Raw genomic sequence first — 15,653 nt, forward strand, 5'->3', positions numbered from 1 at the left:
TTAACTAACAAAGTGCCAAAAATAGCTAAAATATGTGCAGAAATATAATTTTCTTTACTACCTTTACATTATTAAATCCCCTATTATATTATTAAACCCTCCTTTATAAGACTAGTTAAAATTTATAGGGATCAGCATATATTTGTAATAAATAACCCCCTTTTGAAATCAATAGGATGCACAGTTTTACAAGGATTAACATAAATTTGCTTCATAGACCTTTTCAGAAGGATAATCTCTTTAATACACCTCAAAAATTTCTATTAAATAATTAATTTTTTATAGGACTATTTAAGCAGCATTAGAAGTAGAAAAGTTTAAGTTAAACAGAAAATTTTAGGGGAATTTTTTTACAAAATAAGGTACAATTTTAGAGGTTTTTTTAGAGGAATTTTTTACACAAAAAAATGACGTTTACTTTTATAAAACAAGGTACAATTTTAGTTGTAAGCAAAGCTGGAAATTAGAGCTTGCAGCTATCTCTGACCTCATCTTTAGAGCCTCTTCCTGTTCTCTTTTCTAACATCATTTGTTAGCCTCGTGTCTTTTAAAGCAGCATTTGTCATTTTCGTAGGTCATACAAGTGGAGTATGACTGTTCAACAGGCGCAATTACACGATCAACTGTATCAGAAACACGTTTGACTCCGTTTTTCAAATAAAATTGTTATAGAAATCGCCTTAGATTCTTTATATATATATTATATTTTTAGGGCGGATTTCCGCTCTAGTAGGCTTATACTTTTTTTTTTAAGGATTCGAATTTTAGGATTAAATGTCAATAGGTCTTCTGTGGGGGGGATTTGTTTATTTCGGAATCACGATATTTCGTTTCGAGGAACCTTTTTAAATGTATATAAATACCCTATTTTTGTAAAAATAGATGCTAGGGTGGTTCCTAGATTAGTTAAAAGATTAACATCGCGATAAACTGCCTCTATAAAGGGGCATAAACACCGAAAAAATTGGTTAAAAATCAACACGAAAAGATAAATGCATGACTTTTTAAATAGAAATTTATGCATTTTCTATTATAAATTAATAATTTAATAAGATTTAGATAGAAAAATAGTGCAGATAAGGGCTTAAGATGTATGTAATCTCTACTGGCAACATGAAATACTCGCTGCATAAAGACCTAAAGAATAGCATAAAAATGCTTAAAAAAACTCAAGATAAATTGATAAATCTCCGAGTTTTTATAGAAAATTATGTGTTTTTTTATTATAAATTAATAATTTAATAGGATATAGATGAAGAAATTAGATAGATAAGGCTGAAGATGTGTGCAATTCCTACCGAGATTATGAAAGGAGAATGAGGTTCTGCATTGAATCCGAAGGCGAATGAGGTCATTAAAACTAAAATTATAGAAAAAAAAGGGTCAAATCTTTCAGTTAATAACTAAAAAAAAAATTAAGTTATGCTTCCTCCTCCCCTTTTTTAGCTATGAATAACTTCTTAGTACGAAATGCCTTACTCGGTTATGCAGACAAAATTCAAACACCTGTTGGTTTAATAAGTTAAAAAAAAAAAAAAACACCCAAAAATCATTTTCATTCCTTTAACGTTTCATTATTTTACTTCGTTAGAACAAACATTCTGGAAATTCTTCATACAACAAAAGGTCTACACGTAATTTAACAGTGATAAGATGCAAGTGGGACTAGAATAGAGGGGAGGAAAGTCCTATTCTTCTTTTTAAAGCGCATTATAAACATATAAATCTAAAAGGGACTTTTTTCTGAACCAATTATGTTATCAGAATTACAATTGGGGTGGCCTGGTCAATCTCTTCCAGCTATAAATAATCAAGCAGGCTAAGTGCGCGAGTTATACGCTTACTCACATCAGAAGAGCCTTATTTTCCTACGCTAGCCACAATCTGGCGTATTAATAAGTGCGACGAAGTCTTAAAATGACAAGTTTAGAACCTTATTAATATACTACACGTGATTTAAAATGGTTCCTATTTTAATTTTTAGTCATTTTTCTTGTGTAACCCATGCGGAAACTCGATACGATTTTAAGGATTTTTGTAAGGTTTGTGCGGATTAAATGGTAAATTTTTTAAGCTCCTATAAGATTTTTAAAAATTTCTGTAGGGTTTCGGACCACAAAAATTCGTAGAATCGTGGAGAAAACGCTTCGACCTTTAACCTTTGAGGTTTTTCTTCGTGTAGGGATTTAGGGATTTTTATAAGGTTTAGACTATGTGAATCAAATACTAAATTTATAAGAGCTGCATAATATTTTAAGGATTTCCGTAGGGTTTTAGATTACGAAAAATCATAAAATTACGGAAAAAACCCTTAAAAATCTCTAAACTTTAACCTTTCTTCTAGAGGTTTTTCAGTGTCTCCGATTTATTTATGACACGATATAGATCTAAGTTAAAACAAAACATCCATACGAATTGGTACCCCCCAAAAAAATCTAGAACGACATTTAATGTCAAAGGTTATACATTTTAGATCGATGACTTACCTCACTGCATTACATTGCATTTTTAAAAAAGTTATACGTCATTAAAATTGCTAATATATTATATAGCCCGAGGGCCATATTTTTGTTTTAACGTCGAGTAATTTATGTTTCAAGTTTTTTATTAAATTATTTCATTTGTCAAAATGAATTTATCATCTCGTAAATTATATACATTTGTTTATATGGCCCTATATGTATATAAGTTTATCTAGGATAATTATTACACTCGATTCTCTTCTTTACGATTAAAAAACCCTTTTAATGTTTAAATTTAAACCAATTTTTTTTACTTCAAAATGCATTTTATCTATTAAATATTGGTTATATTTTATTTCTAAATGAGATTTTGGTAATTATAGTTTAGCCTTACAACTTTCTAACAATAGAACTTGTCGAGAAAACACAAGAAAGGGGGGACTCAAACAATAGAACTTAAAGTAATAACCTAAAAATAAATGGCTTTCGCTTATGAGTAATACAAAAATGTATATTCTAGGTTTGTAAGGCAATAAAAGGAATTTTCCCGTAGAAAATGTGTGTTTTTACGTTTTTAAAAAATCCCTACGAAGCTTTAAAGTCCTCGTAAGGCAAATATAAATAAATTTTTACGTAGAAAATGCATTATAAATATATCCTAAATATCTTAAAATCGCATGAAAACTCTTGTAATGTACATAAAAATGTGTTTTACATTATAAATAAACCCTACAAAAGCCTTAAAATTCTTACATCTTTTTGAAATTTAAAGGTTTTTTTTTTTTATTTAGACTTATTTAACGATGTAGATTTAAAGAAAAATCCCTTAAAGTCTATTCGAAGGGATTTTTATACAGTTTTCCATAAAGTAGAACCCTATAAAACCTCGAAAAAGGGTGTAAAGATTTCCGAATTTAGTATTGAATCCACAGATGTTACGTATTAAAAATTGTCAGTAGATGTCCCGCAATGGGGTAAAAATTTGTGTAGTAACCGGCTTAACCTTATTAATGGGCTGTATGACACTCGTGTAGACAAATAAGGCTCTTTTTCTGGCATATGTAAGCGTGTAAGTTGCTTGCATGCTTATTTATTTTGTTATGGACTGTGTATAATGCGGTAGAACTCTATACGGCATTGCATACAGCATCAAGCGTGTAGAACTATACAGCACGGTACAGCAGTAACAGTATATAATGCTCCAAACCTTTTTACAATATTGCGTACAGTCTCAACAGTGTATAAAGCTCTAGAATTATACAACATGGTTTAACATTATCAACAGTATATAATACATTAGGAAGCACTGTAGAGCATTGTATAGTGCTTTGATATACTACACTATTAAATTATACACTAACAAGTACTAGAAATTTCAGCATTATACAGCAGTATATAACAGTATATACCGTATTAATATAATACATTAATACTGCAATCAATATACAGTCTCTATGTGCTTGATCTTATTTATAATAATTTTAATTATTTATAAAAAAATTCTACATATTTTTTTTACTATAAGCACTGTATAACACTTATACTGTAATGCTATACTATATTACTTTTGGAAATAATTTAACTGTACACTACAGTGCTACACAGTTCTGTGTATGTTCTAATTTTCTATGCTAATTTACTCCAGTTCTATTTTGTGTACAATTGTGTACATTTGGCTTCTGTACATACAGAAGCAACTAGTATACAGCATACAGGTTATACAGAACCTGTATATACAGGTATAGGAGCAAGCATACACAGCACTGCACAGGCGCCGGTTTACGGCTAAATAAAATAAATTTCTGTATTTTTTATGAATAAATAAACTGTATAAATGATTCTTATATAATATTTTATACAAATGTACAATATTTTGATAGTAAAGCCCCATCTAAACGATCTTGTATTTACATTTAGATAGAAAGATACACGTTAATTCTATACAGAGAGTAAAATTGAATGACCCTAATTAACGTGATAATATCTAAATTAAACTATTATTAAGATATATATATATATATATTAAAATTTTAATTAAATTTATAATTTATAATACGAAGAATTAGGGTGATTGCGGTTAACGCGATTGTAGCTGTACACCGGTACATGACAGGAAATAAATGAAAGTATAGCTTTTTGTGTGTGTGTTTGTGTGGTGTTAGGCCCTATATATAAATAAATGGGATATCCCCGATAACATCTCAACATCGTTAATGCGTCAAACGTGACAATAATAATTTCCATCGCTTAATTATGTGCAGAAGTTACCCCCTCGTTCAGGTATGCCTCGGGTCAACGTGTAATTAATTGAAACGGAAATTTGTCTCCTAAATTATAATCTACGTTAAAGATAACGTTAAAAATACCCCCCTAAATAATATATATTTTGATGCTATAAGGAGAAGCGTAAACGTATGCTGTATAGGGGTTCGAAAGAATAAACGCGTTTTGAGGAATTCCTCCCAAATATCACACGGGGGAGCATAAAAGTATGACATATCGGGGTTATTCTATCTATTATACACACTTTAAAGGCGTAATCAGCGGCGCTATATAGAGGTAGTTGATTAGAAAGGCTATATTTAGGGGATATTCACCCAAGTGATGTGTAGAACTTCGTTCATAGCGTTATTTAGAGGCTATTCTCTTAGAAGGAGTAATAAAAAATATATATTATTTAGGAGATATTCACCTAAATTTGTTGCGAGAAGCCGTGTTTAGCAGGGTTACTTTCATTTAAGGGGGATGTTCCTCTAAATAACGCACTGTATGAAGCTATAAGGAAGGATGTAGAGCTTAGAAACAAGAGCCTCATTTAAGGGATGTTCCTCACATTAATAAATTAGATAAGAGTAATGCAAATGAAACATTGTAAGAGATAGAGGGGATGTTTATTTGACAGTGTGAGGAAGAGGAACGTGAAGAATTTGATGGGAAGAATTCGAGACCCAACCGACTTTAACCCTATAGCCTCACTCTGCGGTAGGTAATGTCAACCATTTTACCTCCGACCGATTACTTCTCTGCAGGGATCCTCGCTTTCTGCAGCAGGACCCTCTACTGCTAGACGTCGAAGATCGATGGTACTATCCGAGGTATAAGTTTGGTGCTACTCCACTACAAGTAATGTTATATGGCTCTCGTGCATGTGCGGGGGTTTTCTGTTACTTAAAACACATCTTCTCACGGGTTTAACTGATGTTTAGCTAAGTGTCGATTTGTTTTCGGCATTTAGGAGGGTCTAATAGGTTCAGAAGTTCGCGAAAAACACACATTTCGAGTGTTTTGATTGAAAATTAGCAGACGAAAGCCAGAGGAGAACGCAATAAAGCCTTTTTATTTTAAATATTTATTCAATTTGGCATAATTCTCCTCTAAAATACCCCTAAAAACGTTTTTTCAGAGGTATTGATAGCGCTTGAAGGTGTTATTCGAGTTCAAGTAACATTAAGATAATGGTGAGATTTTTCTTAAAACTCTTCTCGAGTGTTTAACTCGATATTTTGCGAGATTTTGATTAATCCTCGGCAATTTTTAACGACTTTAGAAGGGTTTAATAAGTTCAAGAGAGGGAGGAAAGTGAATAGAGTTAGTGTTTCAGTTAAATGCAACAACAAACAAATTGCATAAAAAAAATATGAAAAATATGTAAACAGAGCCACAAAGAAGTAGATTTTTCATAAAATTTAACCTTCTTAGTACGTTTAGCATGAGTTGTCTTCATCTTAAAAAGAGCATATAGGTGTCATCAAAAAGTAAATTTGATGCTCCTCCTAAAGTGCACCGTTTTGCTACAATGGTGTAGTACACTTTGACGCCATTCCAGTAGTTTATTGTAACAAGAAAGTGTAAAATGACGTCATTTCTGTAATGTATTGTAACGGGAAAGTGTAAATGACGTCGAATTGACGTAAAATTACTCTAACAAAACGAATGCAGGCGTAGTAAAAGTAATACGACGACGTCCTTGCAAATATGGAGAGGGGGACATTCTTACCTAAACTCACTTCAAAAACTAGAATTTCAGCAAGATTCGGCTTAATTTCTATCAATTTTAATCGATTTAGAATCAGATAAGTTTCCTTTACGACAGAAAATTCGTTCAATTAAAGCATACAACAAGCGAAGTAACAGAAAAGTTTAAGGAGGAGAGAAGGCAAAGAGTATAATCGAAGTTTTTTACTAATTCGATTAAAGAATTAAATCTTTATCGAGTTTAGTAAGATCCCCCATTTTTTACCCTTTTTATTTATTTTTCTTTTACTCGAAGAGGTGTATAAATGAAAACAAGTCTAACGCATTAGAAGCCATTTCGCTCTTAGCAAATCTTTATAAAAACCGATACAAGTACACGAGACTTCGTAATTAAGTCTATACTTGAAGGTTTTTCCCTTTGCAAACTTAGTTGTTGGTGGAGGGGAAAAAAATCCCTTGCTAATTAACCGTAGGTGGCGTAATGGGAGCAAATTAGCTGACATACTGCACGCAATTAGCCAACCTGCAGTAGGATTAAAACAAGAAAACAATAAACCTAATTGTCTTTTTCTCTCGACTCTTTTTTTTCTCTAATTACCAAAAAGGAGAGACTTTCAGACAGACTTTGCTTAAGGAAAAAAAAATTCGCAAATTAACTATGTTATGTAAAAGTAGTTGCGTAGTCATTAGCGCGAACTTTTACATATCTTTCGACTTATCGAACTTTTTTGATGGTTTATTCTTTAGAAAAAAGGGATTTTTTAGGGATTTTCTTTTCTTTTTTTGCAGAATTTCTCCGTTTTAGTTAGTCAATTAAGCTTTAACGAAGGTTTTATGTACGTGTTTTAAGCGCGTGCAGAGTTTCGCCTGCTTAAAATAAGGTTAAAATGTTAAGGATTTGGGAATTTTTAGTTGTTTTAAGCACCGAAATTTCATTTTTTATGTATTACCTACTTCTTGAAGTTTTATGTAGTTTTGAGTGTTGTAGGCACGTTGATGAGAGCATTAAATCTATACTTTAAGCGCGTGTATAAAGTGTTAAAGCAGAGTAAAAATATCAAAGATTTACGAATTTTTAGCATTTTTAAGAACTAGAAATTCATTTTTTCTTTTTCGATTCATCACAAATTATTTGCTTCTTTAGTTTTTATGCAGTTTTGAGTTTTGTAGGCGTTTAGGAATATGAACTAAATTTTTTATGTTTATAAGTTTAAGCGCTCATTATACGCTTAAATTAGTTTTAAAATATTAAAAAATCTATGAATTTTTAATGTTTATAGCACTATAAATTAATATTTTTATGTATATTCATCCCAAAACATCTAATATTTTAATAATAAACCGTTGAAATTACAATATATATTAGTGGATTCGTATGAGCTGACATTCAAAGTTCAGCAATGCACCTCTCTCTTAAATATGTTTATAAACGATTTTTTATACATTTATACCTTGTTTAAACCTTTTATTTTTAAATAAATATAAGTCTGAAGCATCCTAAATTTATACTAACACGAATTAAACTTATATTAATATAATAAAATAACAACAACAAAAAAACATTAAAAATGACGCATCTACGCTTATAAAAACTCAAAAATAAGCTTAAAATTCCATAATTTTATGTAGATAAACCTCAAATTTACGATTTTATAATTCATGTGAACAATAATCTATGTCCTATTTACAGCATTAAACACCAACATTATCTAGAAACACGTTTTCATCTTCATCCCCCTTACGAAAACATTAAAAATAAAATATATCTACTCCCATTTTACTAACATAAATTTTAATTTTTTATTTAAAAAACCTCCAAATATATATATATATATAAATCATGTAAACATCTGATAGGTAAGAGAACACGTGGCAGGCTATAAAAAAAAATGGGGGAAGGCATCACGTGTCATGGAATAAGAACTCCACTGACAATTTTGACTATGAATCAGTGGTGTGGTTCCCCCTTTCAACTTTTCGATAGTTCATTCGCGTGTTGAACTTAGTCAGGGGGTCAAGATTACACGCCACCTCGCGGAAAGATCACTCAACTCGAACTTATCATGTCTACTGTCCTTATCATGATAATAGGCAATAAATCTCCAACTGTCATCACACCAAGGTTAACCCACATATCCTCCATTTTACTTTAACAGGCTTGATATATTTGGGTAGTTTGTCCTCCCGTCGGGTCAAACTAGACTTATAACACCATTTTTATTAGTAAAAAATGGGTTTTTTCCTTTAAAAAAAGGGGTTAAACTTAACGAAGAAGGGGAGTAATTGCCACGAATGTAAATTTTATCTGAATGATACAAGGATAAGAAATACTTTCTCTTCTCCCACTCCTATTGAGTTACGTTGTAATCTGTGAAATCAAACACCCACAAACTTTTAATCCATCATATTTATCTTGTTTTTAGTGTGTTTTTTTGTAATGTTAAATTAGAGCATATCGCTTAGTTTGTGCTGCATCCGGCCATAAAATTTGTTTAAATTAAGTTAAACGCCATTATGAGCTCAGTTAGGCAGCACTTCGCGCTTTAATGAATCGGAAACGTAGCAATAAATTCTATATTATCACTATTTAAACAAGCAATTTAACAATAAATTTTAGTTTTTTTGATGATTTTTCAACATTAGATTGAGATTTTTCAGGTTAGAAACGTGGCATCAGCCTTCTCTTCTAAACCATTTTGGCTTACCAATTATGATATATAGAGGAAAAAAAAATCACTTATATTCTTACTTATTTCCTTATTTATCACTATTTAAACACTCAAATTTATTATAAATTACTGTTTATGATGATTTTTCGACAATAAAATCTATTTTTTTCAGGTGTTTTGGGAGGGTTAGAAACATGGCATTTCTACCTCTTCTAAACTATTCTGGCTCACCAATTATAGTATACAGATAAAAATATCACTTATATTCTTACTTATTTCTTAATTTTATGCGGATATAAACTTAGATTTTTGTGAAAATTTACGTACCAAGGTGGAGTAGAAGGGTGTTTCCACCGCTGCTGATAGATTGGCATATCCTGCTTGTTCTGATGCATAATGCGCACCGTTGTAGAAAGTTGGAGTGGCTGTAAGACCCGTAGCTAATCTCGGATAGGTTGATAATATACGAGAATCGTAAGCAGCTGGTAGTGGACAGACAGGCGTTGGTGTTACAGAAGCGGTTTCTACAGTTGTCGTTGAAGAAGAACGACTTGGATCGCAGCATGTTGCTGATGTGGATGTTTGGCTCGAACTACCTACAACCAACTTCAAAAAAATAGAAAAAATACACAAATTAAAGCAGTTATAAGTGAATATTTTAATATTGCAGTAGCATAAACAATGCTAGCAAGCACTATAACTATAGCAGCATAAGGGTGACTACAAAAACACGATAATTTGGGAGATTTCTTTCTGCGTTTTTTAACGAATTAAACTAGAAAAATTCATATATTTTTTTAATTAAAAGGCTTGTTATTATAATGATAGACCAGATATTGCATGTTAAATTAAATTATATGACTTCATATGTTACTATAATAGCATACAAATGTAATGACAATCAAATGTAGAGCACTCTTTATCCTATTATATGTGTAACATCTGTTATGGCTCCTGTTTTTAGGGATTAACAACTAATTGGACGTGCAAATTAATCATTTAGTAGTACAGATAACATGACTACAACATATAATTTAACATTAATAATGCTGTTACTCATTAATACTAAACACATCGCTAATATCATCATATACAAAGTAACAGTTTAAAAATCGATTTTTAGAAAATTCTAATTATATTTAAGTACTTTAATTATTATAAAACATTAAAAACTGTTAAAATATATTTTTAATTAGAAAAAACTTCATTAACTTAATGCTTAAAATAGCATTCAATTAAGGAGAGGTGATGCTAATCTGCAAAAGTTCCCATTGAGAAAATATAAATTTAAGCTTATTTTAGACTAATATAAACATAAAACATGTATTAAAACTATACTAAAATCTATAAAGAGTCGATTTAAATCAATTTTAATCATTAAATTTAATTAAAATTAACAAAAAATATACTACTTCTACTGCTTCCTACTACTGCTACTATAGGCTAAATCAGTGCATTTTAACACATAAAAACCTGTGTTTTTAATGTTATAAGATTAAATATAATCATTTAAAACTATGAATAGCTTTAATAATAGCTTAAATTTAGTAACTTTTAATAATGTAAACGCATACTACTACAATACAAGTCTATATATAGAAGTATATGTAGCTCACCCCTATTTAAATCAATAAATTTCAATAATTACAGTAACAAATTATGAAATATTAGTAACATTGATTTGTCTTTAGTTTATATACAACATTTTAAACAATATTTTTCCAATATTATACATGAAATGTAATAGATTTCAACAATATCTGAAGCATTTCTAATGGATATAATTGACTTATATACCCCCTTTAAAGCAATTTTAAGCTTAAACCATAAAGAAATAAAGAAACGAAGCGTAAATAAGACTTTAAAGAGTCAAATATTGCTTTAAAATGGTAGAAAATATGATTTTTTGGTGTAGTATTAGTGCTATAATAGCAGACTACATCTCTTAATATTAAACAATATATGAAAATTCTTCATACTCAACCTCTACAAAATGTTTAACATTTTTAACAATAGAACGAATAAAATATATATATATATATTTATATAAAGATAATTTTATTATTAAGCAGGTGTGTTAAACAATTTTTATATCTCCCCGTTTAACGACCCTCCCTCCATCCTCCCTGTTTAACGACTATAATATTTAATTTAATAATAATATTAACGTTTCAGGAAGAAGTTTATATAATAAAATAATTAATTATTAACAAAACTAAAGAACAAATTTAAAATTTTAATAAAAATAACATAAATTCTGTTCGCCCTCTTATCCTTCATCCTCTCATCCTTCCATTTTATCCTCTCAAGAATTAATTAAAGGAATATTTATAACTGTTACACAACCAATTAACTTGATCCTTTTGCTTCAAAAAAACACAAAAAATATAAATTTCCGGGGTCTAAATTTAGGTCAAATTTGTTTAGAAATGAAGTAAGAGGTAGCAGATTTCATAACAAAACTATTGACTTTATAACACGAATTTAACCTTTATTATTCTTAAATTTATTAATTTTACATTGTAAATTAATTTTATAAACTAATGAATTAATCAATTTTCTAGGTGTTAATTAAAAAATGCAGATGATGATGATGGCAAGTGTCACTCTCCTGACCTTCTGCATGGGTTGTGTGACACAGCATCCCTCTATATAGGCTTACAGTAATGAGGTGCCTCTTTATTACACTTCTCCCCAGCGCAAATTACGTCATCTTGGATCATACCAACACTCTTAGTCACCTCCCAATGCGAAATTAAAGGACATTGACGTAGTCATGTTACATGTCCATGCAGTTTTTATCATTGCTGGCATACATATCTTCACGCACTTCTTCATTATCAATTACTATTACTCATTTTTAAAATTAATTTTCTGTCTAAGATACGTTTCTATGGCCAATTTTTGCTGTTTAGAAACTATAAATCGAGGTAATTAACCTAATTTCATATTTTATATACTCTAAATATGATTTTTTTAAGTGTTTATTTATAGAAATCTAACTCGCAGTTTGTGTGTTGAGTACAATTTTCCAGTTTTTTAAAGGATACGACTTGATTTTCCTTAAATATTTAGGGAATTTTTACATTTTTTAGGGATTTTTAAGGGATTAATTCGAAAAGAAGATAAATTTGTTACATAAATTTGAATTATCTTACAAATTAATTTCTAAATTTATACGTTTTTCAGGGAAAAATTTAAAATTTAAACTTTCAGGGAATTCTTTAAAATTTTAAGGAATTTTACCGGATAAAACTTAAAAATTTCGTATTTTCTCCTTAAAAAATCCTTAAAAGTTTAAAATTTTTAATTTTTTTCCCTAAAACAAGTATAAATTTAGAAATTAAATTTATCTAACAAATTTAAGAATTTTTTAAAATTAATTTAATGAAATATTAATTAAATTCTTTCTGGTTATTAAATTTTATTTTAAAATTATTTCTATTTTTCTAAGCACACTTACGACTAATCTTACGTTTAAAGATATTAATTTTTTCAAATTTTTCCAAATTTTATCCCTAACAATTTTAATTTTTTGAAAGTTTATTATTTAGATTTATACAAATAAATTAAAAAAAAAAATTATTTTAAAAGCAAAAATAAATCTAAATTTTACTTAAAATATCCTGAAAAATCCCTAAATTATTCCTTATTTAAATGATTTTCCTTACATTTATTTTTATAAATTTATTATTTTTAAATAATTTTTTGGCGGAATTAATATTATTTTTAATGTAAGAAAAAGTGTGGAAAGAATGAATATTTTTAGGGAAATTTTATATCTGTAGACATTTTTCATGTAAAAGTTAATTCTTTAGGGAAATTTTGGATAATTTTTGGACATTTTTCGTGTCAGTCAATTGTTTAGGAAAATTCTGAACTTTTGGACTTTTTCATGTTAAAAAGAATTACTTAGGAACATTTTTTAAAACGTTTTCGTATTAAAATCAATGAACTCGGGGATATTTTAAGCTAATTTTGGACACAGCATCATAAATTTTCAATTGTCAAAATGTCTAAAATTCTCAAGAAAAATCAAAATTTCTATCAATTTTAAGATATTAAAGATGTTTGTTTCTTACAAAGAATTGAATTTCTGACAAATATTTAATACAAATTCCAGTAATAAGACATTTCTTCTATTTATTTTCTTAGCCTGAAGACACTTTCACCCAGCGAACTAGCGGTTCCTAGATTACAACTTCTTGTTTCTCTCCAGCAAAACATACGAATATTTTTTTTCCCCCTACGTTCTCAATGACACAAACGACAATAAAGAAGAAATCCTTCAAGATTTTACGATCCAACATTACAAAACGGTAATTTTCTAGCGTATAATGTCCTATTAATAAGCCATAAAAAGTCTTTTCTCTTATCCTTTATGCTTTCTTCTAACTGTGGTTTATTACTGTAACATTAGCCTATCTACAGACTTGATTTTCCTTTCTCTTTCTATATTCTTTTCCCTCATTTTTTAAAATAGAATTTCGACAAATTTCTATAATTTATACGACACGTGTATGGTTAATTGCTAAAAAATGCGTATAAAAATTTTTCCTAGTAAGTTTTTTTTTCTGTAAAATGGGGAATATCCCTAATACTAAATTAGGGAAATTTTTCTTGAATAGATTCTTAACTTTTAGTAAAAGTTTTCAGTAAAAGTTGTATGTAAAAAGATTCTTTTATCGCTAAATTAAGAAAATCCTTAAGCTCTAAGTTGAGAAACGTTTTATATTATTTTTAAGAATATAAAGGAATTTTGAGGGAATTTTCAGTAAAAATATTCTTTTTATCGGTTAATTAAGAAATATCCCTAGATCCTAAGGTGGGAAAGTTTTATTTCCGAGAATATAAGGGAATTTTTAGAGATTTTTCAAGTTAATTGATCGCTTGATACTTGTTGGGGAATTTTAAGCGATATAGTTTCTATGCTGTTAAATAACATTTTAAAATGTAATTAAAACGTAATAGGGTAAATACTTTAAATTAGGAAGATTTAGAACAATCTTAGGTATTTTTTTAAAAAAATCTTAGTTTAATTTTTTTAATATTTTTCAAAAGAAACGTCAACATTTCCTGTATATAAAGATGATTTTAATCTGTAATGTTTCTAAAAGAAAATAAACAAACTAATTTAGGAAATTTTAAAATATTTTTAGACATTTTTCGGTTAAATTTTCAACTTTTTAAGACGTTTTAAATAATATTAAATAAAAATTTCACATAATTAATAAAATTATTGCAAATTTTTATATTTAATTAAATATTTTAAATTTTAAAAAATCTGGAAAAGTTGGGGAATTTTGAAGTATTTTAAAAGTAAAAATTCCCTAAAACATTTTAAAATTGCTCTTCAATTTTATCGAAAAATCCCTAAAAACCCTAAAATTCTTCCAAATGTAAGAAGTAAAATTTAATTTAAAAATCTTTAAAATTTCGATATTTAAAAATTTAAATTGTTTTTCGTTTATTAAAATAAATTAAGTTTTCAACTAATTACAAACATTAATAAATAATTATCAACAGAAAAATAATTTTAATTAATTAATTTTTAAGACTAAAAGGGAGGAAGTTATAAATTTAATTCATTAAAAAAGAACTAAACTATTTTCAGTTAAGGATATAATTTATAAATGAAATATTTTGCTGCTACTTTTTTTTATGAAGAGAGGATATTAAATTAATATAGAAAAATGTTTTCCCCCAAAAAATGAAATAAATCTATCTAAATACCAACCATTTAGCAATTTCCTTTGGCAATATTTTATATAAATAAATAAATAAATAAAAAGAAAAAGAAGAAGGGGAGGGGAGGAAAAAAAATAATAGTTTCTCATACCAAAATAACGTAAAAATGAGACACAATTTTTCTTATTTTTATTTTTATTTTTGGCAATAAATAAAGTTAAAAATAGTCAGAAGGTCCCTTACCGAAACAGCAACATCTGACTCCACTTACACGTTTCAATTGAGCCCACTAATTGTCTATACGAGGCCTCAGAAATCACCCCCAAATCTCGGGCCTCTTAGGTAAATAAACACGTAGAAATTCCCCCGTAGTAAAATCATTTTATATTCGATATATATATATATATATATGTAAATGGGGTAGGGAATTTTCCCTTCCCCCGTTGATCCTGGTGTTGTTTTCGAAGAGGGTTGGCATGTGTAGTATTTAACAGTTAAGACAGAGTGAGAAAAGAATTCTTAAACATTTTCTTTTACAAACTTAATCAAGAAGACATCAGACAGGATGGAGAGAACTTTTTACTTTTTTGGAACAAGAAAAAGGAACGACGAAAAGAACAAATTAAAGTAACGCTGGAAGGAGGAGAAGGCAAACAGTTGTCTCCTTGGAGTGTGTCACGACTCTGCTAGATTCCTCCCCTGAGAAGCTAAGACAGCAACAAGTTGTCAATAATCGGTCAATGTGAGAGATTCGTGATGACGTCTTAACGAGTTAGCAGCTTGTGCCACAGGAAAAAATAAAATAAAATAAAAATTCAATATTGTAGAAATCCTCTCCGAGTGTTCCCCCTTTCTAGTT

The 15,653-nt window shown here is 29.0% G+C and overlaps 1 protein-coding gene across 2 annotated transcripts in view; it reads right to left on the minus strand.

Annotated features, from left to right (window-relative positions):
- Positions 1 to 15,653, minus strand: part of LOC136974648 (Iroquois homeobox protein 6a-like) — a 37,332-nt gene that overhangs the window by 15,745 nt on the left and 5,934 nt on the right. For both annotated transcript variants that reach the window (XM_067269576.1, XM_067269577.1), the window contains exon 2: positions 9,434 to 9,712. In XM_067269576.1, coding sequence (XP_067125677.1) covers positions 9,434 to 9,712 — 279 coding nt within the window. The remainder of the gene's footprint in view (positions 1 to 9,433; positions 9,713 to 15,653) is intronic.

This window comes from Centruroides vittatus, unplaced genomic scaffold (genome assembly GCF_030686945.1).
Source record: "Centruroides vittatus isolate TY-2023 unplaced genomic scaffold, ASM3068694v2 contig_352, whole genome shotgun sequence".
In the NCBI taxonomy this organism is placed as follows: Eukaryota; Metazoa; Arthropoda; class Arachnida; order Scorpiones; family Buthidae; genus Centruroides; species Centruroides vittatus.